Source organism: Quercus robur, chromosome 8 (assembly GCF_932294415.1).
Source record: "Quercus robur chromosome 8, dhQueRobu3.1, whole genome shotgun sequence".
Taxonomy (NCBI): Eukaryota; Viridiplantae; Streptophyta; class Magnoliopsida; order Fagales; family Fagaceae; genus Quercus; species Quercus robur.
In genome coordinates, this window is record NC_065541.1 from 32,532,924 (window position 1) to 32,559,900 (window position 26,977).

General features: G+C 32.5%; 3 protein-coding genes across 3 annotated transcripts; 1 reads left to right on the forward strand and 2 right to left on the reverse strand.

The window, feature by feature from the left end:
- Positions 1–1,417: 1,417 nt before the first annotated feature.
- LOC126696178 (F-box protein At3g07870-like) lies at positions 1,418–2,527 on the forward strand. The gene has a single exon (XM_050392957.1). The coding sequence runs from the start codon at positions 1,418–1,420 to the stop codon at positions 2,525–2,527; it is 1,110 nt and encodes a 369-aa protein (XP_050248914.1).
- A 2,472-nt stretch (positions 2,528–4,999) lies between these two features.
- Positions 5,000–7,713, reverse strand: LOC126695226 (uncharacterized). The gene is made up of 4 exons (XM_050391896.1): positions 7,391–7,713; positions 6,580–6,661; positions 5,429–5,587; positions 5,000–5,194 (listed from the first exon to the last, which is right to left on the reverse strand). The coding sequence occupies exons 1-4, from the start codon at positions 7,583–7,585 to the stop codon at positions 5,121–5,123; spliced, it is 510 nt and encodes a 169-aa protein (XP_050247853.1). The 5' UTR covers positions 7,586–7,713; the 3' UTR covers positions 5,000–5,120.
- Positions 7,714–11,111: 3,398 nt separating this feature from the next.
- On the reverse strand, positions 11,112–13,020 carry LOC126695227 (major latex allergen Hev b 5-like). The gene is made up of 2 exons (XM_050391897.1): positions 12,798–13,020; positions 11,112–12,019 (listed from the first exon to the last, which is right to left on the reverse strand). Exons 1-2 carry the CDS (start codon positions 12,810–12,812, stop codon positions 11,501–11,503), a joined length of 534 nt encoding a protein of 177 aa, XP_050247854.1. The 5' UTR covers positions 12,813–13,020; the 3' UTR covers positions 11,112–11,500.
- Between the last annotated feature and the right edge of the window lie 13,957 nt (positions 13,021–26,977).

The following is a 26,977-nucleotide window of genomic DNA, read 5'->3' on the forward strand; positions in this document are numbered from 1 at the left end:
CTCAATGATGGAGTAAATCATCCTATCATATAGCAGCACAACAAGTGTAGGCTTCAGTGGTAATATTCAATTAATATCCACAGCCTAGAATAATTTAATAATCTATAAAAAAATCATTACTCCCTGTCTTTGATTCCTTAACCATTAATACGATTTTTCAACAGAGGCGACATCACATGCCACATTTAAACAATGAAATATACCTATAAAAATTATATATGTGAAAATAAAATTTTATTATCAAATAAAAAATGCATAGTATTGTTTTTTAGGGCACATAATTAATTCTAACACCCTGTGGGTAAATGTAAAGCTTTGGTTGATGGAGCTCTTCATTAATTAGGCCAAGATAAGCAAAATGGTTCAAGAATCATAGCTTCATTCGATTTAAAAGGACGAAGAATTTTGTGAGATTCCGAGTCCAAATTGCAGCCTAGACGGGCATGATTGCCACTTACTAGTTCTTAGAGGATGTCTCTCTGCGATTGATTATACTAAACTAAATAAGATTGACGTATGGTCAATAAAGAATTACGGTGTGAAGGAGTCTTGGATTAAAGAATACTCCATTGAACCTAAGATTCCATTAAGTGGACCTATTCGGCCTATACTCTACTGCAAAATCGCAAGATTTTGACCGAGTATTACAAATTTGCTTTGTTTTCTTATGATGCAAACACGAAGAGGCTATGCAAGATAAAAATTGACAACCTTCCCCCTTCATTCAAAGCAATTCCTCTTGTTGAAGCTTGAAAGTATCAAATCAATGGAATGTCCTAGTAGCAGTGGATAGTAGAAAACATGTTATGATTTTTTTTTTTTTTTTTTTTTTTTTTTTTTTTTTTTTATGGGAAATCATGTTATGTTTTGATAGTGTATTAGTACAAAAATTATTTGTTGAATGTTCAATTTCTGAGTTTTTAAGTTGTTTTGTTACTGTTTTGTTCTTTTTATAAATATAAGTTCCGAGATTGGAGGTTCTTATCTTATGTATAAAAGAAATTCAAGCTAAGTTATTTAACTTAATATACTAAGCTTCTATTCCCTCTTCCTTGTGTGTGTTTCTTAAATAATAAATAAATATAAACCCTTAAGGAAGCTTTGGTCAAAGGGTTTGATGTAAGATAGAACTTTTTCTTGAATAGAATTAATCTTTTTATTTTATTTTAATTATTTATGTGGCGTGAGGTTAGCATACATAGAAGTCCCTTAATTTGTATGCTTAGAAAAAAGGCCATGCAGAGAGAATAGAGCCCTATGCTTGGCCATCACGCTTAAACCCTATATTTTTTTTAAGAGGTGCTTGGACAACACACTTAAACCCTAAAATTCTCAAATCTCAGTCCTTTCTCTTAAAGCCTTAAACCCTAAGAACCTCTAATTTAATCCTAAAATCACAATATCTCTCTCTCTCATAATGGATTCTCTTCCACTAGAGATCTCTCTAAACATCTTTTCACGACTGCCGTTTGTCTCCCTCATCTACTGCAAGCGTGTATCCAAGTCCTGGCATGCATTGCTGAAGCATCCTCACTTCCCTTACTTGCAAAAAGCCTTTCATGATTTCCAAAACAACTTGTGCCTCATCCTCCATTGCTCTTCTTCTTGTTCACCACACGACCATATTTTTATTGTCAATAGTTGTAGTCATCTCAGCGACCCCGATGAACACTGGAAGGATATCATGGGTATCAACGTGCCGCTGCAAAATCACAAGTTTAACTCTATCGTAAACTGCAATGGTTTGCTGTTCTTGTCCTATATTGAATCTGATAACATCATGATGCATAACAAAGGTTGCGTTTACAATATTCTTGCGGCTAAGTTGACAAATTTGCCAAATTCTCCCACCTTCTTTAAGGAATTCAAGGTGGCATACGGGTTTGGCTTCCATCCAAGAACCAAGGAATACAAGGTAGTGAGAATTGTTGAACAAGAATGTGTAAGATATGATTTTGGACGTTTTGAACTATCTTTAGACCAAACTATTGAGGTGTTTACTCTGGGAACATATGCCTGGAGAACTAGAAGAAATAACCCCTTCTTGCTTCAGATGCAACCTAGTGAGGCATTGGTTAATGGAGCTCTTCATTGGTTAGGCCAAGCCAAGGTAAGCCACTCACAACTCATTATATCCTTCAACTTGGAAAATGAAGGATTTTATCAGATTCCAAACCCAAATTGTAGATTTGATATGCTACAAAGCCATTTGCTATTATTAGGAGGGTGTCTATCTTTGACTGTTCATACTGATAAAAACAATATTGATATTTGGTTGATGAAGAACTATGGAATACAGGGGTCTTGGACTAAAGAATTCACCATCAACTCTGGAAGTCTATCATTAGGATCTATTCGGCCTCTATTCCTCCTGTCAAACGGCAAGGTTTTGATTGAATATGCAAAACAAAGCCTCTTTTTATATGACACAAACAAGAAGATGACCAAGAAAATAAATCTTGGTGACTTCCCGTATTATTTCCAAGCAGTTCCTCATGTCAAACCTATCAATTCAGTAAGGCCTTAGTTCCAAATGTGCACTGTAGGTGTGTAATTCTTTTAATCATATAAAGAATCAAGAAGGAATTAGTTAATCAGATACAATCATACAAGATTAGACAAGTATGGTTCTTGGATTTGGTATCCTGCTAGGTCAGAGGACTTGGTACCCATTCAAAGCAAGTTGAGCTTGGTGGTGATTGGGAGGGAAGACAAGCCGAGTTGATGGAAGCTATTATGGTTCTCTAAAACAATCCCTAGACATGCTTTCTTTGAGCTATTCATAATACACTCACAACTAAAGATCAATTGATGATTTGGGGCATTGTTATGGATACTCAACTTGTTCTCTACAAGTCGAGGATAGAGAGAAGAAACCACTTTTTTATTTTTTATTGCTCTTTCTCAAAAAGGATTTGGAAAACCTTTTTTTTTTTTTTTTTTTTAATTCTCTTTCTCAAAAAGGATTTGGAAAACTCTTGGTATCACAGGATTTAATAAAAAATCCTAAATATCATTGGGTGAATCTCAATTGAAGGGAAAAAGTTTGAAATCCCTTTTATGCATGCTATCATTGCGGTCTACATTTTATCAAGGGAGGATTAATTCTGAGGATGGTATAGTGAGGGTGATAAAAAATAGAGTAGAAAATGGTGGTCAATTTTGTAACTGCTCTTTATTGCTTTTGGGGTATTTCCCTTTTTGTTATCAGACGAAAATCTGATGTATAGGTAGAGTAACTTGAGTTGTTCTTTCTTCATTCAGTATCTATTTTCCTTTTCAGATCCTTTTGATGAAATGCCAATTCATCTGTTTTTGCATTCACCATCGCCCAATTGTTAGTTTGATTAAAGTTACTACAGGAGTTGGAGCGAATTACTTTGTTTCATAGAAATTTAAGCTACAATTGCTGCTAATAATTCCAAATCTCTAGGATTTTTGAATTAGAAGGTGTTTTATGTAAAGAACACAATTAGTATGATCAAATCTCAAACGCCAAGAGCTTTGTATCTCAACTATTACTTTCTAGTGTTTCCAACGAAAACTTCAACCATACAAATAGCCCTTTCCCTAACTATCGAATTATCAAAATATTTGATCAAATCTCAAATTTTGAAACAATCATGCTCTAATGGTAATAAAATAGCTGTATTTAGTATAAGTGCCTATTCAGACAATAATGATCAATATCCAATAAAAGCATGCGATGCCAATAAAGAAGAAGAAGAAGAAGAAAAAAAAGGAGAGAAAATAGTAGGCATGAATTCTTTTAGAAATTTTAAGAATACTTGTATTTTATCACTCAAGAAAGGAGACAAGACAGTAGGTGTTACGGGCACAATAATCTTATTAATTAGTTGATGTTATTTACAAGAAGAATGATCTTTAAATTTTGACTATGAAGGCTCAAATTGTGGGTGTTTTTGGTTTGTTTTTTACTTTTTAATTTCTTAACAGCTCTTAATTTTATGATAAATGCAGTGACTATCATGCCCAACTTGTACGCTCTCTTGCTAAGTTTCTTGTTAAAATCAAGCCCATGAAACGATAAATTTGGATGTTTCTTTGTAGGTTTTGGAATTCAACTTCAATTAAAGAATAACAAGGAGATGTAATTTCCTTTTTATAGGTAGATAGTGGGGAATGGGGGAGGTAAGGCTCAAACCATAGACATGGGGCAACACAAAGAATGTCATTATCGCTAAACTATCACTTGAAACCCAACAAAGAGGTGTATTAACCCTTTAATTATTAGTGTTAGTCCCACATTGATAATATCATGAATCCAATTAGGAATATTAGTCCCACATTGAAAACAAAAGAAGTAGGGAAGTGTGTAAATCCCTATAAATAGAGTGGTGGTGTAGCCTCATCTAGTGGGTGAGAGTAAGAAGACCAAACTTGGTCTTGTGAGAGAATTAAAGATTAATCTTTGTCTAGCGTGTTAGTGTGAGGGCACCCATATTGGGATTTAGGTTAGCTTTTGTGAAAATTTAGTGAGACTTTGTGAGGGCGGTTGTAATCCTTATAATTGATAATAGATTTTGGTTGGCATTGCCAGTGGATGTAGGCATAAAGTTTACCAAACCTCGTTAAATATTGTGTTGTTGTGGTGCTTACAATTTCTTTTCTTTTTTTGCATGTATTTAACAACAGTTCTCTAGTATCTATCATCTCATAACTGGAAAATGTAATACCAATAGCCCAAGGCAACAATGCTTACCCTCATGGTACAGCATACTTAACCAAAGCATTGGTCTCATGGTGCAGCATTCTTAAGCAACAGAAGTTTTAAGTATGATGAAGAATGCCACCATTCTGTAGGACAAAGTCAATTTCTAATCAGATATAGATTTTTTTTTGCTTTGGTGGGGAGTGGGGTGAGGAAGAGTTTCTTTTCTACATAATTTTAATGTTTCCTTTCGTCCTATAGCTGATTTTTAAAATAGAGTTGTTTATGTGTCTAAGTACACTTCTCTATAACACTTTACAAAATATCTACAAGAAATGAGAGACTGGATATATGTTATGAAGGAACATGGTACAGGTTTGTGTGCTACACATTCTCAAAGAAATGATGGAACATTGTTTATGGTCAAATAGCCAAGAAAGTTGATAGTTTACCCCAGACCACCATTGCTTCTTCTCAAGCACTCCAACACATCCTTTTGGCCAGTGAGATATTCGATCAAGCCTTCCAAGTGACAAAAGTAGATTAATATGATGAAAAATATAAGGTACGAGTTGAAAAGTACAGAGAGTTAAGATCTCAATGAATGATTTAAACTTAAACCAATATGCTGATGTGATTCTAAACCACTTATTTATACAGAGGTAGTGGTCTTCCTGATAGCCCAATTGCATATTGTAAAAAGGAACACAGTGACACACACACATAAACATATTAAAATAACAAATCAATTATTACCATTGGTATAATCTCGACAGTCATGGTGGCCAACCCTCAAATCAGTTTTCCAGCTTTTGTTGAATTCACATGCTACATCTATGGCATCAACATTGGGAGATCCAACATACCAGCATTTGCTTCTTGGTAGTTCTCTCAACTTCCTCACAAGAAGAACTCCTAACAGTAGGGGACATATTAAATTTTAGCATTCAGGAATTGAAAGACCAATGTCAAATTGTAGAAACTACCACCAAACTTCTCTTCGATTTTGACTTAAACTTCAGCAAGGGACAAGTTAAGTTTTATTTACACCAAAATGTATTTGGCATACATAGCAAGAAGATGTGTGTGTGTGTGTGTTGAGAACCCAAACGGAAGCAATTTTCTTTAGGAAATATAACAAAATCCTTGGAGCTCAGTTGATGATATCAGTTAGTCAGATGGACAAATTGGTAGAAACTTGCAATAATTAGAAAGGAGCATCTTCCGATCAACATCATATTAATAGTTAGCAACTTTCAAATTCTCTTAGGTAATCTCAAATTTGATTGGACAACAGAAAACAAAATTTAAAAATAAATAAATAAATAGTAAGAGGATTATGGATAGCATTTGACAAGAACTAGTGATGCACTTCAATAGCTTGGTACTTATTCTAGGCAACCCTTGGTGCTGATTCCTAGGTTTTGTTTTCTATGGCTGGGTGCTGATCCCTAAGTCTATTTTTATTTTTCTGTTCTTGTGTTTATTTTTAAATCGCTTGAGAAATTTGTACTGCGTCAACAAGTTATAATAACCAATTACTTGAGGAAAAACAGACTAAAAGTAGATTGAGGCTTCCTTGACCTAGTTTTGGAGTATTACTTTTGACAAGTCCAATGGACCAATAGGACCAGACATAGTTACAGGATTTCAGCCACATAGATTAGACAACAAGTGTTCTTCACCTATTTGTATATTGAAATTTGCATCATGCATGCTACAAATCAGATGAAGTTTCATATTCCAAATTCATATATAAACTTGTTAACATAGTGGCAACTCCAAGAATTTTTTCCAAGGTAGTCATTAATAAACTTAAATTACACAAAATCTAATAAAAGAGAATTTCATACATTAACAAGAACTATTCAGGGATGAAATATCTGGAAGAATATAAAAAAACTCACCAGGTACTGGTCTACCAGCTATGACATCAAGAGCAACATATATATTTTCAGGATCTTTAGGTTGAAAATCAAAAACCAAAGCCTGAAGAAAAAAAAAATCAATCTGATTAGAACTTCTAGATTGCAATATGCAAACAGATTGAAAATTCTAGCCCTAAAACAGACTAACCTGCTAAGAAAATCTCAGTCCACTAAAAGTTTTGGAAACCCTGAACCTATTATCCTCTGGGACTATGCCTTTTGTAAATCCAACTTATACAAGAGGAAGCCAGCTTTTTCCCTTATATATATAATAAGAATAAGAATGCTTCTGAAAAATTAGTGATATATCTTAATATATGCTCTTTAAAAGGAATTCCAGGGTTGAAGTTAAGAAAATGGATATCATTATCATGTCATTGTGCGGGGGTGGGGGGGGTGGAAGAAACTTTCTTAATGTTAGAAAAATATAATGAAGCTAAAAATTCGATCTTTGCAGGATTAGAGTTATATTTAAACTTCAAATCATGCACTCATATAAGAAGGGGATGTTATGATTGTTATCACAAGTGAAAAAATAAATAAAATTAACAATTATTATATCAGAAGCCCATGTGTACATGTACATGTAATGATTGGATAGGAGAGCCTCTGAGCCACATAATTCCTATAACCCATCACAAAAAATAAAAATAAAACAAAATTGCAGTTGATATAACAAACACCCATGAAATGAAAGGCCCAGATAGCCAGGAAAAATTCATTATTTTTACCACCTTAACAGAAAGAAAATAATAAAAAATAAGGTGGGAATTGGAGAGGATAGAAGAACCTGAGAAGGAGGAGGTGGTGAGGAGGGTTTAATGAGGACCATAAAATGGTGCAAATCCCATAGATTGAGAGAGTAAGCAGTAGACATAAGCAACTGGGCTGGTCCTTTTGTGGCCCTTAGAGGCACTGCCATTACATACACTTCATCTCTGCCTTTTGTTATTGCTGATTTTGTTAACAGTGAGACCATAGCCATTTTTGCTTTGCCAGAAATTGAAACGTTGGAGCAGTTGAACTCTCTTTACATTTACATTTGAAAGATTGGGCAGCATATGTTAGCCCAACGGATACTGCTTGTGTATGTACCTCTGTATTGGGCTAGAGTAAACATGGGTAGTTTCTTTCGCAAAGCTTGCTTGGGCTTTTGGGATAAAAACATGATTTCAGTTCCCAAAAAAAAAAAAAAATTGTGAATGTAATAGGGTATGCATATTAACCGTACTTATCCTTAATTTTTGACACAAGTTTCAACTTTCAAGTGAGGAATAATTTTAAATTTTCTTTTGATGACATCGACTAATAAGTCTTTAATGCACAGACCCATGCATCGGTTGAGTTCAAATAAAACCCGAGTTAAGTGTCAAACTTGGGAAGATTGGGTTTACAATTTGTTTTGATGCACCCCTTAACCACCGAGGCAAACCACATCGCAGGGGCTTCATGATTCTAGAACAATTTAATTTGATGAAGAGAGATACTGCAGGCTGACATATAACGCAAGACAAAGCACAGACTACAAATTAGAATTTGGATCACGTTTGAGTTTGAAGCAAGCATGAGCTCAGTTGAAATTGAAATTCACACAATCATAGCATGGAATTCGGTATAGGTCACTTTCTAAGTTACATACCAACTTGGATTTTTATCAAATGATGCTTTGTCTTCAAATTAGAGCAGGGGGGTCATGCCTTGTGACATATCATAATTTTCTCTCAAGGTAAAGAATCTTTTGTAGAAGACGCAAAAGCAAAAAAAGAGGATAAAAATCAAATAACAAGGTCTTTGGTGTCACTTATGATGATGACTGGTTTTTCTTTTCTTTATTTTGATGTTATGTTGGTATTATCACTTCCAAAACTATCACAAATTTTTTTTTTAACTAGTTAAAAGCATCAAAATTTTCACAAGTTATTAAGTTGCCAAATTGCTATTAGACAAATTGTTATTAGACTAATAACACTTTCACGCAAAATTATTATTAACACCACTTTTATAATGCACTCATCACATTAAATCAACGAAAATAAGTTAATAAAATTTGTGACATCATGATTTTGCTTTATTTTTTCTGTCAAAAAATGACATAACTAGTCATAACACGCATATAAAGTATAAAGAAGTAATACATAGTGACTCGCTAAAGGGCTAACTCAATACATTTTGGGACTTACTGCGATAAATTTTAGTTAATTTTATAATATTTAAATATTATGTATTCAACTTTCTTTCTTTTTTTTTTTTTTTTTGGTTGAGATACAAAATTAGTAATATAGTTTTTGAATTTAAGTTTTATTAATATCTCCTTTACCAATTGTTTAAATAATTGATTTTAAATTATTATTCGTACATTCATAACAAATTCATAATAATTTGTTGTTATAAAATAATTTAAAATTTTAATTGTGTTGGATTTTTATTGGTTCAATATTTTAAAGCCTTCTTGAAAATGGGGAAAGAATGCAATACTGAAATTTTTTTCCTTTTTAAAAAACTTAGTTATCATTTTATAATTTTGGTTAAAAAAAAAAATCAAGTCTAGGGTCTTTTGTTTCTTGAATGGACCTTAAAAGTTAAAACCTTTAAAAACATAATTGGGACAAATAAGGGCCCAATGTTGATGTAGGACAAAAGTTACAATTTAATTATTATAATTTATTATTTTTGGTATTTTTTTTTTTTTGATAGGTATTAATTTTGGTATTTAATTTGTAATTTTCGTTATTTTAAATTTAGGGTTATTATTTTCTTATTTTTTAGGTGCTTTTAATACTTTTTAGGTCAAATTTGGTTCTTGTTATGGTTAGGTATCAATTAGGAATTATTTTAGAATATTTTTTTTTGTTTGACAAGTTTTACAAAGCCCTTAAATAAACCCTTAAGTCTGTACACGTTTTTTAACAATTATTTAGTTAATAAAATTCAGACTTTTGTCTTTTTATTTTCTGGTGGATTTTAAACCCTTTCTCCTTGTAGATTCAAGAACCCTTATGGATCGAAGAAACTCTTGTGGATTCGACGTTATTTTCAAAAACAAACGTATTTTGTTTTTTGTTTTCTAGAAGTAGACGTGTTCTACTTTTAACGTCGATTGTACAAACCCTTTCTCCTTGTGGATTCAAGAACCCTTATGGGTTGAAGGAACTCTCATGGATTCGACGTTATTTAAAAAACAAACGTATTTTGTTTCTTGTTTTCTAGAAGTAGACGTGTTCCGCTGTAGCACAATGGCAATTCTTATGATGATGTTCTACTTTTGACGCTTCCACATCCCGCATCAAATACCTAGGCCTAAGTTGTCTAGGCGATTGTACAAGCACTAATGAGCTAGCACATCCATGTGGGAAATGTTAACCAATACTCTTAGGGTATTGGTTTAAAAACTATTTTTAAAAAACATTTTATTGAGAGTTGATAAAATAATAAATGTTGTTGATACTAACATGTGCTCTTAAAACATATATTAGTAAACTATTTTAGGAAACTTTTTATGGAAAAATAAAAAAGTTAACAATTTTTTTTTTTACAATTTTTTTAATTTTTCATAAAATATTTCCAAAAATAAATAACTAATGTGTGCCCTGACCAGACCTTATATATTAAAACCGATGTACGAACTCTGTACTCCATAGACTAGTAATTATTAACTCCCAATCTGGCAAAAGTCTCAAGGTATCACATGTTGCATTTGCTACATCCATGTGCAACCCATATTTCATCCACAAGTTGACAACCATTCCAATTAACTCTTGAGCCCAAATCAAGATCACAATACAACATCAATGATATATAAGGGTAGACTACATTTTTTTTATTTTTATCCTATACACTATATTTCAATTTAATCCATAATCTTTCAATTTTGTCCCTAATCTTTCAGTACCGTGTCAATTTTGTCTTTACCGTTATCTTTTAGATGAAAATTGATAACATGTCTAATAGCCAAAATAAAAAATTAGTTTCTGTTAATATAAGAATAAACTAAAACTTTATTTTGGTCATTTGTCATGTCAGCAATTTTCATCCAAGATATAATGACGTGAACTAAAATGGTATGACACTAAAATGATAGAAACCAAATTAACACATTTAAAAGGTTATGAACAAAATTGAAATATGGTATAAAAGATATAGATCAAATATATAGTTTACCATTTATATAAATACGTGTATATGTTTATCTATATTTATATATTTTGTTAAATTGATGACTGTGAAGGATCTAATCCACCCAAAAAATTTTGAGATTAAGACTTCACTGTTGCTTGGAAAGAAAATGATGCAACTAAGTTTTGTTCGAGAACAATTTATTTAACTTTTTACTGAAAATATTTTTATAGTTTTTTAAATTTTTTTTTTTTTTTTACTTTTTTAAAGTACATGTATATTTTAGCAATTTTTTTTTTTTTAAAAAAAAATCAACAAAAAGTTAAATAAGTTATTCCTAAATCAACACTAAAAAAAGCAGCAAAACTAGATGGGTAAGATTTGGATGAAAAATATCATACAAAGAAAGTAGTAATTATCATATAATTTTATTCAAACCAATTGCATCTTGTAATGAACATACATAAACCTTACATATATATAAATAGGATTCATCACCCTGCTTGGAACCCACAACCACACTCCCCACGTAGCAAACTTCATCATCCGTCAAGCATTTTTCTCCTAGCTAGCTACAGGAGCCGATGCATGTCAGCCACGTGGCAAGTGGGTATTTGTGAGATCCAAGTGGGTCATACATCCATACCTAAGTCAACCTTATTAGACCACTAAACAGCAAGAGAAGAGCCTCATTGAAGTACTTGACAATGCAATCTAAAGATACCCACTAAGACAAAGTCACAACTCACAAACTTTGGCCAATGCTCACAAGTCATCATTGGCCTTATTACTCAGCCTTCTCCACAGGGACTTCTGTATCAACTTTCTCCTCAGTTTCAACTGCCTTCTTTTCTTCTTCCTTAACAGCCTCCTCTTTTGGAACTTCAGTTTCTGGTGCTGGTTTTGCTTCTACTTCTGCTTCTGGCTTTGGTTCTGGTTCTGGTGCTACAGGGGCTTCATCAGTAGTAGCTTCTTTTGTGTCTTCAACAACAGCCTCAGGTACTTCCTTGGGGGCCTCCTCCTCTTCAGTTTTCTCAACTACTTTTGGCTCCTCCTCAGTCACAACCTTGGCCTCTTCTACTACCTCTTTAGTCTCAACTTTGGCTGGGGCTTCAGGTTCAGGTTCTGGGGCCACGACTGCCTCAGACACTTTAGCCACAGTCTCTTCTGCTTCCTTTGCTGGCTCTTCTTTGGTTGGCTCTGGTGCAGGTGGTGCAGTCACTACCTCCTCTGTTGTCTTAGTCTCCTGTACCTTGATTGATTCCTCAGTTGCCTCACTTGGAAGAGCTGTCTTTGCTGATACAACCTGTAGAACCAATACTCAGTAAATTATTAACTTGTGAAATGCTATTTAGGAGGTTTATCTTGAATCTAGAGATGGCTATCAAGAAGTATATATAAAGGTGGCATATGTATGTGTGTGTGTTATGTTGAAGTACTTGGCTTTTGTCATAAGCTCCCTACTAGTAATAGTTTAGCAATTTATTATAACCTAATATAGGCTTCTTAAAGTAGCACCTATATATAGAGAAAATTCATGTGGCAGTGTTTTAAGATATATAGCTTCTAAACTCTTACACACAAATAGAATTCATTGTCCCACTTCTAACGTTTCACTTTTTTACATTAAGCTTGAAAGTTGAAACAGATCACATATAATGATGTTGCATATAACCATATGAGCTACTATATATATATATATATATATATATTCCTTATTCCTAGTAAATAATATTTTTTTTCTCTGCATTAATAGAACTGGTTTTCAAGAAAAACCAAATTGGCTGTCCATAAATTGATGGCCTAAAAACATGTAATTATCATGAATACTGTTTTATGAAATCAATAAAGAAGTCTCAATAGCAGATAGCGATCAGAACCAATGTAGTGATGAGCTTATCACCATAAGCAGTTGGTGTCTCAAAGTGGAAAAGCCATATGGCTTCAATTTTTATTTGTAACTCTTTAGAAAGCCATATCACAAAAGAGTAGATGGAATAACTAAGCAGTTACATAAGCACAAGTGGATTCCATATGAATCCTCAGAGTCAATGAAAAAGCTTAACTACAAGTTGAGATATTACCTCAACAGTGGCCATTTGAACTCCAAGGAAAGTGTAACTGAACTACTAATAATATGATAAACAGAAGCAAGTTAGCTTTAGTACAAGAAGTGGTAAAGAGAAGAAGAAAGAACGCTTGAGATGAAAAAAATGATCAAGAAGAGTGGTTTATATAGAGCAAGTTCAGGCATCAAGTTGAGAAAAGAGGGAGAAAGAGAAAGTGAATGCACTTGAAGAATCTTGGGATTGTGACACCTCATCTCACTGAATTCAAGAATACAAGCATGTTTGGTAATAATGCTAAAGTAAAGTATAGAAATGAGGTTGTACTATTTTTAAAAATATCAATTTGTAATATTTTTTATTGGAAAGGGCACTATAATGGAGGCCATTTTCTATCTAAACCATCATCTTTCTTTTGGCTGTGTGCTCCTGTGCTTTGTGCAGTCCGCATTGTAGGTGACCTTACTATCATTCACTCATGTTAAAGGCTAACCATTCGTTTTCCTTTTCACTAGCCTTTTTACCCACCTATCAATTCCAACTGTGGTACCATTCATTCTACTCATCAATTCTATACCATACAGCAAATATGCTAGACTCTTAAGACCTCAAAATTTTTTCTTCTTAGCAAATGGAAAATATATTTTGCCATACGTATTGTTACAGTTAAAAGCATCAACATTTTTTCCTTCAATCATACTTAATTTTGAAACTAATTCAAAGTTTTCCTTTTTTTTTTTTCTAGATTAGTCTAAAATTGTGGGCGATCAAACCTCGGGCACAAAATTCATATAGGAGATAGAATATCATCAACCCATTAGCCTATTAACCTAACTCAAATCTTTTTTTGTATAACTTTATTTCTCTAAAACCTTTTTCAACCAAATAACTATTCACTTATTATTCTCTAAGTGAGTTCCAAAATTATGTACCTCAAATTATTCTCTAGGCCTTTACCCTTTAGGTTATTGAAATAACTCAAACTCTTTTGGTATAACTTCATCTAAAAACTTTTGAACTATATAACTATTCACTTACTATTCCTTAAGTGAGTTTCATAACTATGTATCTCATGCATTCCCCTACTTTGTCCCCCCTTTTCCTGATTACTAGGCATAGGGCATTGCTTTCCTTTTTCTTTTTCTTTTTCTTTTTTCCTCTCACATTAGGTACATTCATAACTCTTCTTAATTTATCCACCATCCTCTGCTTAAAGGAAAAGAAAATGTCATTTAGTAAAAGGATTATTGGCATAAATTGGTGTATTGCTCTGGTCATCCACTAACATCAAATTAAAAGTTCTGCTTGAGGTGATAGTACCAAATTTTGTCACTTCAACATATCATCTTTTAACATATGATTTTATTTTTTATTTTAATCTCTCTCTTTTTGTGACTCTACTTTTTAGGATTACCTTAAGGTACAGTTTTGTTCTTAAATTAGAAATAGATACTCAAACAATTAACATAGTATTGAAGTCATACATGCATGTACTTAGTTTGTTCAGAATTTTTTTGTATTTTTATATAATAATAGGAATTAATATTTCTATCTACTGTTTCTCAAAAAAAAAATATTTCTATCTACCAATCCTTCTTTTCACATCAGTTATCTATTTCTAAGTTTTTTTGAGAGCAAAGGCAATTCTATTAACTACGTAAAAAAGAATTAAAGCAATTTTATCCTACTTTTGAATATTAGCTGAATTTATAGGTTTTGTATTTTAACCCTTTCATCCCAGCAAAAATAGGCAAAATTTGACAAATCAATGCATGCCTAACTCCCATAAAAAAAAAAAAAAAAAAAAAATGCATGCCTAACAAAATCCAAAAACTACAAAAGGGAATCGAGTATTTTTTTTTTTTTTTTAGGCCGGTGTCAAAGTGTTGGGTCCCACATAACCAATGGGTATAATTTACTTGAAAGAAACGAATAAAATACTGACGTGGCACGATATACGGTCCATCACCCTGTGCCTCATCTGGGGAACCACCTTACTTTGATCTGATCAAAAGCTGGTGGGCCCATGGGATATGCGACGGATTTTGATCCGCATGACTCATGACCCACTTTTCAATAATCTTTTTTTGTGGCTGAATTGTAGGTGAGCCAAAATTATATTTTGGAAATGTTTTCTCGATGGGGAGGAGTAAATCCATTTTGAGAGAGTATAAATGAAACTATTCTCTCATAGCATAGCATGTAAAATTCATATAGGATCCGTATATGTTGTGAGAGAGAAGGTTTGATAAATAAAACTATCTTATAAGTTTTTTTTTCAAAAGCAAAAAAAAGAAAGAGAAAAAGCAAATTTAATAAGTAAAAAATACGTTTGCATTATAAGAGTATTAGTATTGGAGAATGCTAATGTCAAATCTAAGGACAATTTGGCATTTTAAGTCTCAAAATGTTTTGCATCAGAGAATAGTAAACCCAACTATTGCAAATTTTTTTACAATACTGCTACAATACAATTCTAAAGTTAGAAGTGTACTGTAGCAGTATTCTAAAAAAATATATATATATTTTATTCACTTTTTCCTCCGAAATTTCTCTCTCCACTATCTCATTATTTCAGTTCTCTTCTCTCTCTTCCTTCTCTGTTTCTCCATCTGCTTTCTCCTCTCTTCAGACTCAAACACCATTCTCCTCCCAACATCAACATCATACATCACAATGGCTCATTTCTTCTGGTGGGTTACAATCTGGCAGGTTCTGTGGTTGCTTTTTTTTTTTTTTTTTTTGGCGTGGGTGACAGTGTGGGCCAGTGGTGGTTGTGGTTTTTGGCGTGGGTCACTGTGGTGTTTGTGGTTTTTTTTTTTTTTTTTTTGGCTGTGACCGGTGCTTAAAGGGGTTGTGGGTCGTGGTTGGGTCCGGTGTTTGGGTCGTTGGTCGTGGTTGGGTCTGGTATTTGGGTCGTGGTTGGGTTGTGGCTGAAGTGGGTTACTGGTCGTGGATCGGCGAAGCTTCACACGACCTCTCTCTCATCTCTCATCGTGGATTGGCGAGCTGGGTTTGGTTCAGTGGGCTGGGATCGGTTGATGGTGGGTTTGAAATGGTGGATCTATTGATTGGTGGGTAGATCGGTTGGGTTGATCATCGGTAGCTCCGATGGTGGCTTTGATGATGATTTTTTTTAATGGGTTTGCTCCAGTGGGTTTCAAATCGGCAATGTGGGTTTCTGATCGGTAGTTTGGGTTTGCTGATCGGTGGCTTAGGTGGTGGGTGTGGCTGTTGTTGGCTCTAACTGGTTTGATGATTTGTGTGTGTGTGGCTCTATTGATGGTTTGATGGTTTGTGTTTGTGGCTTTGTTGATGGTTTGATGGTTTGTGTTTGTGTTTGTGTGTGTGTGTGGCTTTGTGTGTGTGGTAATGGGTTTGGATAGGTTGATCGGTGTATCATGGGTATGTGTGTGTGGCTCTGTGTGTTGAACCGGCGCTAGAGGTTGAGGAGAAAGAGAGGAAAAAAAATGACTGTTGGAAAGCCCAGGAAAACCAAGTCTGAAAAAAAGTGACGGTTGGAAAGAAATAATAAAGAAAGATTAAAAAATAATATTTTAATAAAAATAGAGTTTTGGGATGCTGGAGGTATTGTAAAATGGGATGGTATAATGATAAAATGGCCTTTTGGAATGGTAAAATAGAGTAGAATTGGAATTTCCCAATGCTAATGCTTAATGTTATTTGAAATCTTTTATGAAAAAAAAAAAATTTTTTTAAAAAATCATTTGCAATCAATTTGAGTTAATGGACCTATCAAGGATAGTAAGGGATGTGTATATAAATATACAAGAGAAGATAAACATTTATGTTTTCCAATTATGATTATGCACTAGTAAATAACTATTGCTTTGTTTATTTTATTATAAAAAAAAAAAAAATCAAATGTAAAATATTTTATATAAACAAAATTTTCAAAAAAAAAATTCATATATTTGGTGTAATATATACATTTTTTCAAGTGCAAACTGCCAAAATAGGTAGCTCAATCATCAAAGCCACAAATGCTGGAGGCTTGGTGACCTGACCAGCAACTCTAACGACTAAACCGTTGACACTAGCCACTAGATAGGAGCCACTTTATTGGAGCTCCTACACCAGCGACACTATCACTAGATTGGGAGGAGAGCCACTGTGTGTTTTTTTTTTTAAATTTTACCAAGTTTTGAATGGTAAAACATTTTACAAAGGATTTTACAGTCAATGGAAAACATTTTCAAATTTGACTAAATTTTACAATAAAACAAACACGGCAAAATGTTGAAAATATTTTTCATAAAACATTTTACAACGAAACAAAAAAGCACAATGTAAATGACAAACTTATTATGAAAATTTAGACAATCCATTTGGAAAAGAAGGAAAAGCGATGAGAATCAATGAATGGCATAAAAGAATGCTCATGCTATTTCATTCTCTCCGAGCATAAGCATTGGTGGTGCTAAATTGCCAAATTTAACAACCAAAATAACAAAAATAGGGCTGCATTAGTGGAGCCATAGCTAAAAATTTTAACTCTTGAGCTACAGTGAACTGCCACTTATGGCAATGCACTGTAGCTCAAATGTTAAACCAATATATTTTATTTTATTTGCTCTCTCCAATTAAATAATATTTATTTCCTCTATTGTTCTCTCTCTCTTTTTTTTTTTTTTTTTCTCATGGCCTCGCTCTCTCTACAATTCAGTCTCACCCTCTCCCCTTTATTTTTTTTTCTCTCTTCCTCCACTTGTCGCCGACCCAAGCCCCAAGCCACCGCCCTTCTCTTCTCCCTTTCATTTTTTTTTTCTTTCTTCCTCCACTCCTCGCTGACCCCAACCCCCCTACCCAGACGACAACCCATCTCTTCCTCCACTCACCGCCGACCCAAGCCCCAAGCTGTCGCCAACTCATCTCTTCCTCCACTTGCTGTTTCTTTTGGTTGTTGTGAATCAAACTGTGGGTTGGGTTGATGTTGATCGAGTTGTGGTGATGGGTTGTTGTAGTGTGGGTCATGTCGTTGATCGTTGATCGGGTTTGTGTGGTTGGGTCGATGGGTCACTGGGTGTGTGTGGTTGGCTCAGTGTGTCACTGGGTGAGGGGTTTGGGTCGCTAGGTTATGACGTGGTGGTGGTCAGTGGTGGTGAATTTGTAGTGGTTGTTTTCTTAAAAAAAAATTATAGTTGAAGTGATTTTTGGTGGGTTTGATATGGAATTGTTTTTGGGAAAATGAGTTTATGGCCGTGGGTTGTGGTGGCTTCAAAGAAGAGAGGAAGAGAAAAAGTGATGAAGAATTTAAAAAATAAAAAATATATATTATTTAAATGAAGTGGTTGCTAAAATAGAATCATTAATATTTGGTGAATTGTAAAGTAAAGTGTTAAAATAGATAAAGTAACTTTTTAAGCTACTAAAAGCTAAAAATATGGCTCCACCAATGTAGATGCTTTAAACATGTATTCTTAAAATGAGTGAAACTCTTATTCTTTTGATGGTCATATACGAACTGAAATATTGATTTTATACTAATTTTCAAAAATGAAGAATAAAAGGGGAAGGGAATAGCAGTGAGATTTCTTTTATTTATTTATTTACATTTCTTATTTTAAAAATTCGCATACATACTATAAAAAGTAGATGATATTCTATTTCATTTCTTTATAATGTATCTATCACATTTCATTTTTTTTTTTTTTTATGGAACATTACATTTCATTTTATTCTTTTATAAACTCAAAAAGACTGTTTAAACTAGAAAGAAAGCATATCGTTAATTCTTTTTCATAGTCGATAGTGTTTGAAGTAGAAAGAAAGCATATCATTAAAAAAAAAATTTCATATTCGTTACCTTCTTGGTCTAATCCTATCGTTCACCAAAAAAAAAAATTTATGTTGTTTTCTTCATTTGTGTTTTGTAAATTAGATGATACGCTGTAATAAGCTTTAACTTTAAAATTTAGTTTGAAGGCGATTTTTTTTTTTTTTTTTTGACTACACAAGTTTGATAATCGAAGTTTATATAGTGATGGTATGACATCTTAACCAACGAAATGATCGAGGTTACCAATGCTTCTCATCTTTTTTTCTTTTTGTGCTTAAAACTGTAACTAAACTGGCTGTTTTTTATTGTGCATTCCTAAACAAATTACATCAGTTAAACCAATCCCTTCAAGGCCTATTACTCAAAGGCAATGTAAACTCAATAACCAAAAATGAAGACTTAAAAATTTGCTTAAATAAATAAAAACCCCCTATTTGTATATGAAATTTATATTGTACAACGAATATATATAACATAATTATCATTCAAGTGAGCCTTATATTCATAGGGCTCACATTTACGTACATATAATAAATTTTTTTTTTTTTGACTCATCACATTTACATAAAATAAAAATCTAGGTACGACTAATCTGATGATATTGTAGATCTCAATTAGCAAACAACTAGACTACTAGTAGCTGAAAGCTCCGTACGCCAGCAGGCCCTGCCTCGGATTCGTGTATACTGTGTTACGTGTAGGCCATGATTGATTTACATGCTGATGCTGTACTACGTGCCGTTCCATTCAAATCCTCATAGTCATTTGGGCAAAAGTTAGAGAAAGTTGTCAAACTTCTAGGTGATCCATGTGACTGGCACCAAAATATATAATTGGTGAACCATAATTCTCGGGATTCACCTAATTATATTACCAATAATATTAGAAATATAAATTTTTTTACAAAAATTTTATAAATTGTTAATATGGTGAGTAATTATTGGTAAATAAAAAAGTAATATTAATGGTGGGTATAAATAAAAACCAATAAAAAATTGGTCATATCAATATTTTGTAAAAATATTGTAAAATAGTTTGTATCTGTAGCATTACTCGTCATATTATTCAATTTCATAATAAATTAATTTATGTTTCGGTTAATTATTTACAGAGTCACAAATCAATAAATTGTGTAATCAAGTATTAAAAGAAATGTATTTGTAGTATTATTGATGTGAAAGTGGTTGTCCTTTATTTATAGTCATCTACTATATCAAACTGACATAAATTGTGATTTTTTTGTGAGTGATTAAAAAAAGTGGTGAATTTTTATGAAAATAATTATATACCACTCATACTCTCAATCTATCAAATTGTTGAAAAAAAAAATTGTAGTTATAGAAAAGTTGATAAAGTTATTATTTTTTATTTTTAAAAATTTTAAAAGTCACTGTTTGGTTGGCGAGAATGACTTTTTGGGGTTTGGGTTGGAGAGGCCTGGGGCGGTGGGACTGGCCCACCAAAATGGAGCCCACAAGAGATACACATCTGCCCTGCAGTGTGCTTGTGCCAATAAGAGAGCGACACATGTCAGGCACATCACCGACCACGTGGTGGGCAGTTGTCTTAAGTGTCTTTGTTGGATGTGATTGATTGGGTTAAAATGTTTAGGGCCAAGTGATTGAATCATAAAACTTTTGACAGATTGGCGAGTAAGGTTGCTCGTGGCACATCAAAATCATCTCATCTTTCAAAAGTCTTTGTGGCCTTTTTTGGAACCAGTTGTTTTTGTTCAACGCCATGGATGATTGTTTCATTTGGGCTACTAGTGGAGGAGGATCAACTTTGCTAATGACTCAGACTATGACAAGCTTTACCCCATCTTCCTTCTCATTAGTCATTTCAGTGGCGGCTACACGAAAGCTTCGAAAAAGAACTTAAATTATTCAAAATTTAATAAAAATAGAACTTTATATATTGAGCATAATAATAATAATAATAAAATAAAATAAATAAACATACACACCTATAAAGTTTTATAATATCATTTTTAAATTTTCTTATTTTGAAATCTTTACATGATAGTTTAATTATCAATGTTGCAAATTACATCTTTTTCAAAGTTTTAGTTCCATAAAAATTTTCTTGAGCTTTTTCTTTTTGTTTGTAAGGACCTAATATATTGTTAAAGGGATCAAAATTTTTAAAAAAAAGTTTGACTACAAATTAAGTTGTAGCCTAAGGCTACAACTCTCATTAAACAAATTAACATGGTTATATATTTTGAAAATTTAAATGTTAAATTGTATGTTCTTTATGTTCTTAAAACATGTGTCAAATTTTATGTCAATCAAAATTATTTAATCTATAAACTTATTTTTTATGTATAATTTTATACAACAAAAATTCAAAATTTAAAGATTTGAGTGATAACATAGTTATTAATATTTGATCTTTTTAAAATTTTGCGAGTACGGAGGATTTAAGAAAAAAATGTAATCAAATGGTGGATTTTCTAGAATTCACATCCAATTAAAAAATAATAATAAGTAGAGCTGTAACCTTAATTTACAACCAAGTTTGTTGATAAATTTTGTCCAAAGTGTAATTATGTTGAGCCTAAAAAAATTTAGGGTGGTCCCAAATATTTTTTAAGGATAAAAATTCATAAATTTTTTAAAATTTACATATAATAATTAATTTTTTTTTCCAAGTCAAGACAGTCCTGTGACCACCCTAGACTTTATGTAGAGCCGCCGGTGAGTCATTTACTCTCGCTTCAACTTAAAAATATATATTATATATTTGTCAGCATCTTTCTTTCTTCCGATATTTATTTTTTTCTCACTAAAATTTGGGTGAATAATAAATGGGGTAAAATACTAATCTGGTCTAAGACATTTTTAAATTGATTAATTTGGTCTTTAAACACAAATGGTGTGTAACGCTAGCTGTTTATCACTCTGACTCTCTCTATTTTGACCATTATATTGATAAATGGCACTACAACTAACTTATATGAAGGCCAATCAAACTATTGGTTCTCAATTGTCCCTCCAACCAAATGGACTTCCGTCACATTATGAAAGTGGCACTGAAGCTCATTCCAGCGCCAAATGTTCACTTCACGCCCGAGAACACCACAGTTCAAAGACCAACTTATCCAACATCCTTTAACACACACATACTGTCTTTCACTTTAGAAAGATACTTTAAACAGTTCTAGTCTCATACCGACAATGGATTACCATAACTGGCCTTATCCACTCTTTTTTTCGAGTGTACCAACCTTTGATCTGCGGCACTCGCATTTAAACAGTCATTGTCTCGAGTCCAAGGTGACTCAACACTACCGCTAACCAGTCCTGACAGCTGCTTACTGCTTCTTTTCTAACCGCTGCTTTCCTTCCCCTATGCTTTCATGCAGAAACCTGACACCGCTCTTTGCTGCTGCTTATTGTCTACTAGCTCTCTTAGCAGCTTCCTGCGTCTACGAGGATTTTCTTACTGCTGCTTTCTTCGTCGACTGACAGCTAACCGGTACATACAACTAGTCTGTACCGCTCTTATAGCCGCTTCAAACCGATGCGAGAGCACTGCCGCTTACTTCCTCTTTGAAAGCTGCTTTTTCTTCTTTCTCTTCCCGGTAAACAATGATTCCCGCTCCTCACTTAAGCAGTGAAGTAGCCGAACCGCTGTAACCATCACCGCTGCTGCTAGAATTGGTTGCGCCACCTCCTCCAGAGGGGGACCAGGCATCTCAGGATGGCACGAGCACGAACTTGATATATTAACCAGCGACCCCAAGGTGTTTCCTTTCCAATCTGGTTCATGGGCTAGGTTCCCTCAGCTACTCAAACAATAGCAGCGACACTCTCCAAAGTAAGCCCTGAAAAGAAAGGTGCTACATTATAGTAACCAGAAAAGGGCCTCGGCCCCAGATGCTATGGAGCACCTTTCCTTCCTTGCCAAGGAAGGGCAGCTGCTCGACCAAGCAACCAATTGCTAATATAGACAAAATTTTTAACTATTTGTTAGTGTTTGAGGGACTAAGTTTGTCAGTTTTGAAATGTTTTGAATTTGATTGGTTTTAGTCCAAATCTCTTTTTACCCTAATAAATTACATAACATGTTACCATGTTACCATTTAGGGATAGAGTAAAAAATCTTCCCTTAAGGGGACCGCAGGACCAAAATTATATCACAAATGAATGAATACACACACATAGAGGAGGATTATACACTATGTATGTTTTTACTATTTTTCTTGAAAAGGTGAGAGAAATTTTTTATATTTCGTGATAAATAACTAAACTAAAATTATAGAAAAATTATTAATTCAAAATTTTTTTTTATAGATTTTTAACATAATAGATTTGTTTATATAAGTCATATGTTATTTAGTAGTCGAAAGATCCGTAAGTTTTATATATATAAAAAAAAATGAAGTTTAAATTGACCACTTATATTGTATTTGTAATATACTTTTAGTTTTATTCGCGTGTTGTGAGATTGTTTTTGTTTTGATGAAATTTTTAATTTTTTAAACATTTGAATTTACTTCAAAAAAAAAAAATTGTATTTACCACTAACAATATAAACAAATTTACGGAATACACCAAATACCTAGTGTGGGGACCGGCCCAAAATAACAGGCTGGCTGGGCCCTAGGCCCGTCCGAGGACTCAACGTGGCCCAAGCAATCCTTATTCAGGCCCACTGGGGCAAAGAGAACATGTTCGAGGAGTAATTTCTCCTTGAATAATGCAAATTCCGGAGCAAAGGTACATCCTAGCCACTATAGTCAATCTTTCCAATATGTAAAAAGGAAGGAAACCCAAAATATCTCAGTAAAGGCTGCCATCACCACATTAAATGCATTACAACTACTATCGTGGCCGCATTAATGAGGAGAAGACCTCTGAATAGTGCTACCTTGACTACCGTAACTCACAAAGAATTGAGAGGGATGTCTGATGGGACAGATGCTCAAGTGGGGGTTTGGATGATCAATAAGTGTAAAGCCCAGATGATATGAAAGGGCCTATATAATATGTAAAAGTACCCCAAGAGAGGGGACGGTGAAAAAGAAAGAGAGAATACTGTAGAGAAGCCACACTGCATTGATCAGGATCTATTAATCAAGTTTTTAGCCTTATCATTTGGGGAGACCTTTCTACGGAGTGGCATTTTCATTCTTGTTTATGTATTCCCTGAACCCATGCATCAAACCGTTTAAACCAACTGAAACCGAGTTTTTCAGCCCATACTCTACAAAAATTCATTGTGTGGGACATTTTGGACCGAGACTTGAGCAACAAGGATTGGGCCACCAAATTGTTCTCCTACACCTAGCATATATAATTATTAATTGACATCTATTTTGGAAACTATCATTACAATCAATTTCTCAAAAACTTGATTTTTTTTTTTTCAATTGACATCTCATGTAACTTTGCATTCTTTAATTACTAGAAAAAGAAAATATAACAAATTGAAGATTTTTTTTTTTTTTTTTTGATAATATAACTATGCATATTGAATACATAGTTCAAAAAGTGCATTGTTGGAATTTGACAATATTAAAACTCCTTAAACAATATTTTAGTACTCATACCAAATAGATTTTTTTGTGTGACCAAATAGATCTTTTATTTTAAATTTGAAAATGAATTATTTATCAACAGACCTTAAATACAATTGTAATGGAATCACTAAAGAATATATAGTCATGTATTCTTTTCACAAAAATAATGATTTTGAGTGGGTTTTTGTATAATTTATATACTCTATTTGTAATATCATTATTTTTATGAGGTACTATAATTTAGTGAAGCCAATTCATAGTTTTTAGAAAGCTAAACTACTAAAAATTTTAATTGTTTTAAAAAAATGTTGGGGCTACTTACCATTCAAACATAGGTCAAAGTTTGATAAAGAATTTTGGATATTGTTTGCTAAAAAAAAATATTTTATTAGAGATCTATATTACATATTATAATGTAATTGAATCTTTACAAGAATCCAATGATGGGACAAGTTTATTGATATATGCTCTGTATGACATAACAATAGGAAAAACTCATAATTGCTACTAAGAAGGCTCCTGTAGTCTCTTATTCACTTAAAATAAATAAATAAATAATTCAAGCGAAAGATAGACTTAGATCAATATTTTTTAATAAAATTTCATATAGCCTATCAACACTTTTAAATTTACAAAATTTAATCTAAAGTGTGAAATGAATTCTCTCAAATGAATTGAAGGGATCGTTTAAGTTATCCCTATATATTTGTACAGTGATTAACTAGTAGCACCAATATTTAAAAAATAAAAAATAAAAAAAATAAAAAATAAAAAAAATAAAAAATAAAAAAAAACCTTTAAAACAAGTAAATTAGGGTGTGTTTCAAATTTAAATTCATACTTTCAAATGTTTTAAATTAAACCTAATTCTTTAATAGACATTTGAATTCAAATTAAAACACAAACTCATTACGCTTAAAGTTGTTAATGAAAAATACTCAGATAAAAAAGACATTATGTCTAAGAGTAAAATAATGTTCACATATAATAGACATAAAAAAGACATTATGTCTTAGAGTAAAATAATGTTCACATATAATAGACATGTGTGTTAAAATAACCACATTTCATTGTTTTTGTTTAAACACACACACACACACACACACACACACACACACACACACACACATATATATATATATATATATATTAATAGGTAAAACTAAGAGAAAATCCAATTAGATTTTAAATTGGAATTCAATTAGAGTCTAATTTTGCGTCACGTGTCCCATCTAATCTAAAATTTTAAATTTTTGTACCAAGTGAATTAATTCAGTGTAAAAATTGGATTTCAATTAGAGTTTAATTTTACGCTACATGTCCCATCTAATCTAAGTTTTTAAATTTGTGCCGAGTGAGTTAATTCAATGTAGAAAACGAAGAGTCTAATATAAATAAATCATAAAAAATAAAAAACTGATCATATATCTAAATGTATATATAAAATTAGAGGAAAAGAGAGTTTGAACAATTTTATATTCATGAGCCATTTTTTGTGTAACTAAAAATAATTCAATTTTATAAGTTATTTATGTAACATACCATGATTATGTACGGTCTTTCAAGGGGAATTAGTGACATGTACAATAAAGACATGGAGATGCATTTATTGTGTGTGAAGATGTAGATTTTTTAATTTTTAATTTTGTTGTTGTTGATAATGTCAAGCAAGCTTAAGTCTATCTGTCATGTATTCCCTCATGTTGTGAATGCCAAAGGTAGAAACACAAGTAGAGAGCCTTTGTTTCATCTTATACAAAAAACACAATATTATGGCTTTTTGTCAAAATATGTAGATCTTTATTTGGTCTTATCAAGAGAAGTTTGTTTTCTTTTCTACTTTTTTTTTTTAAGAAAAATAAATTAGTTTGTTTTCTCTTAATCATCTATAAAATTAAGTAAGATAATTATGAAAAATTTAGCAGTTGCTTATAAACATCATGAAGTTCATGCAAATTAAATTAAAATATAAGCAATTATTAGAAAGCAAGAAAAGTGGTATATATGTTTAAATTGCACAAAAGTTATTAGCGATATTATAAATAATGTAGTCATTCTAAATGTTGATTTTAATTTTGTTTTTGAGTTCCAATTTATAAACAAACTATTTCATTACGTCAATTTCTTTTTAAAAAAGATTATTGTTAACCATAGAGTTTCATAGTGTCCTATTGGTTATACATATGTTAATAACAACAAAAATAATAATAATCAATATTTTTAAGAATATAAATAGAAATAGATATAAATTATAATCTACAAATCCTAAAAAATATTGACAAAATTATTTAATATTTTATTTTTTTATTATTGTTCAATATTTCCGTGCGTAAGCATGGGTTACAAATGCATAGTTTATGATTTAAAATTGAAATATTTTTTAAAGTATGAAGTTAATTTTAAATTTATTAAAGTGTGGGGTTTAATTTTAAACTACCCACTACTAAAATATTATAATTTCCCCAAAAATAAAATAAAACAAACAAACAAACAATGGCATTGAACTTAGTCCAGCCCAAATGAGGAAAAGCCCAAGATCACCATGTCCACTATGGAACAGTTATAGGCCTTGTGAAACAAATAAGCTAGCTACAACTAGAAGAAATAGTGACCCTACAGATCTAGTTTTTTACTTCTAAATCAGCGTAAGCTGCGTCAGGATGGTCCAGTTTCAACGAAAATTTTCGGCCTTGGATTGATTCTGCTACAGTCAGTGGGAATGAATTTTGCTCTGTCTAGCCTTTGAGCATCCGTATTAGTGAAACCATAAATTTAGCAATATAAATCTACAAAAAAAACTACTTTATTTATTTTACCTTCTCACTTTACAATATACCCAACATCAATAAAGTTATATTTTTAGCTATTTGA

Coding starts and splice junctions, on each gene's coding strand:
- LOC126695226 (XM_050391896.1), bottom strand. CDS start 7,585: ATGGCTATGGTCTCACTGTTAACAAAATCAGCAATAACAAAAGGCAGA. Junction 6,662..7,390: donor CACCACCTCCTCCTTCTCAG/GTTCTTCTATCC, acceptor TTTTTTCTTCAG/GCTTTGGTTTTTGATTTTCA. Junction 5,195..5,428: donor CTGTCGAGATTATACCAATG/GTAATAATTGAT, acceptor GTCACTTGGAAG/GCTTGATCGAATATCTCACT.
- LOC126696178 (XM_050392957.1), top strand. CDS start 1,418: ATGGATTCTCTTCCACTAGAGATCTCTCTAAACATCTTTTCACGACTG.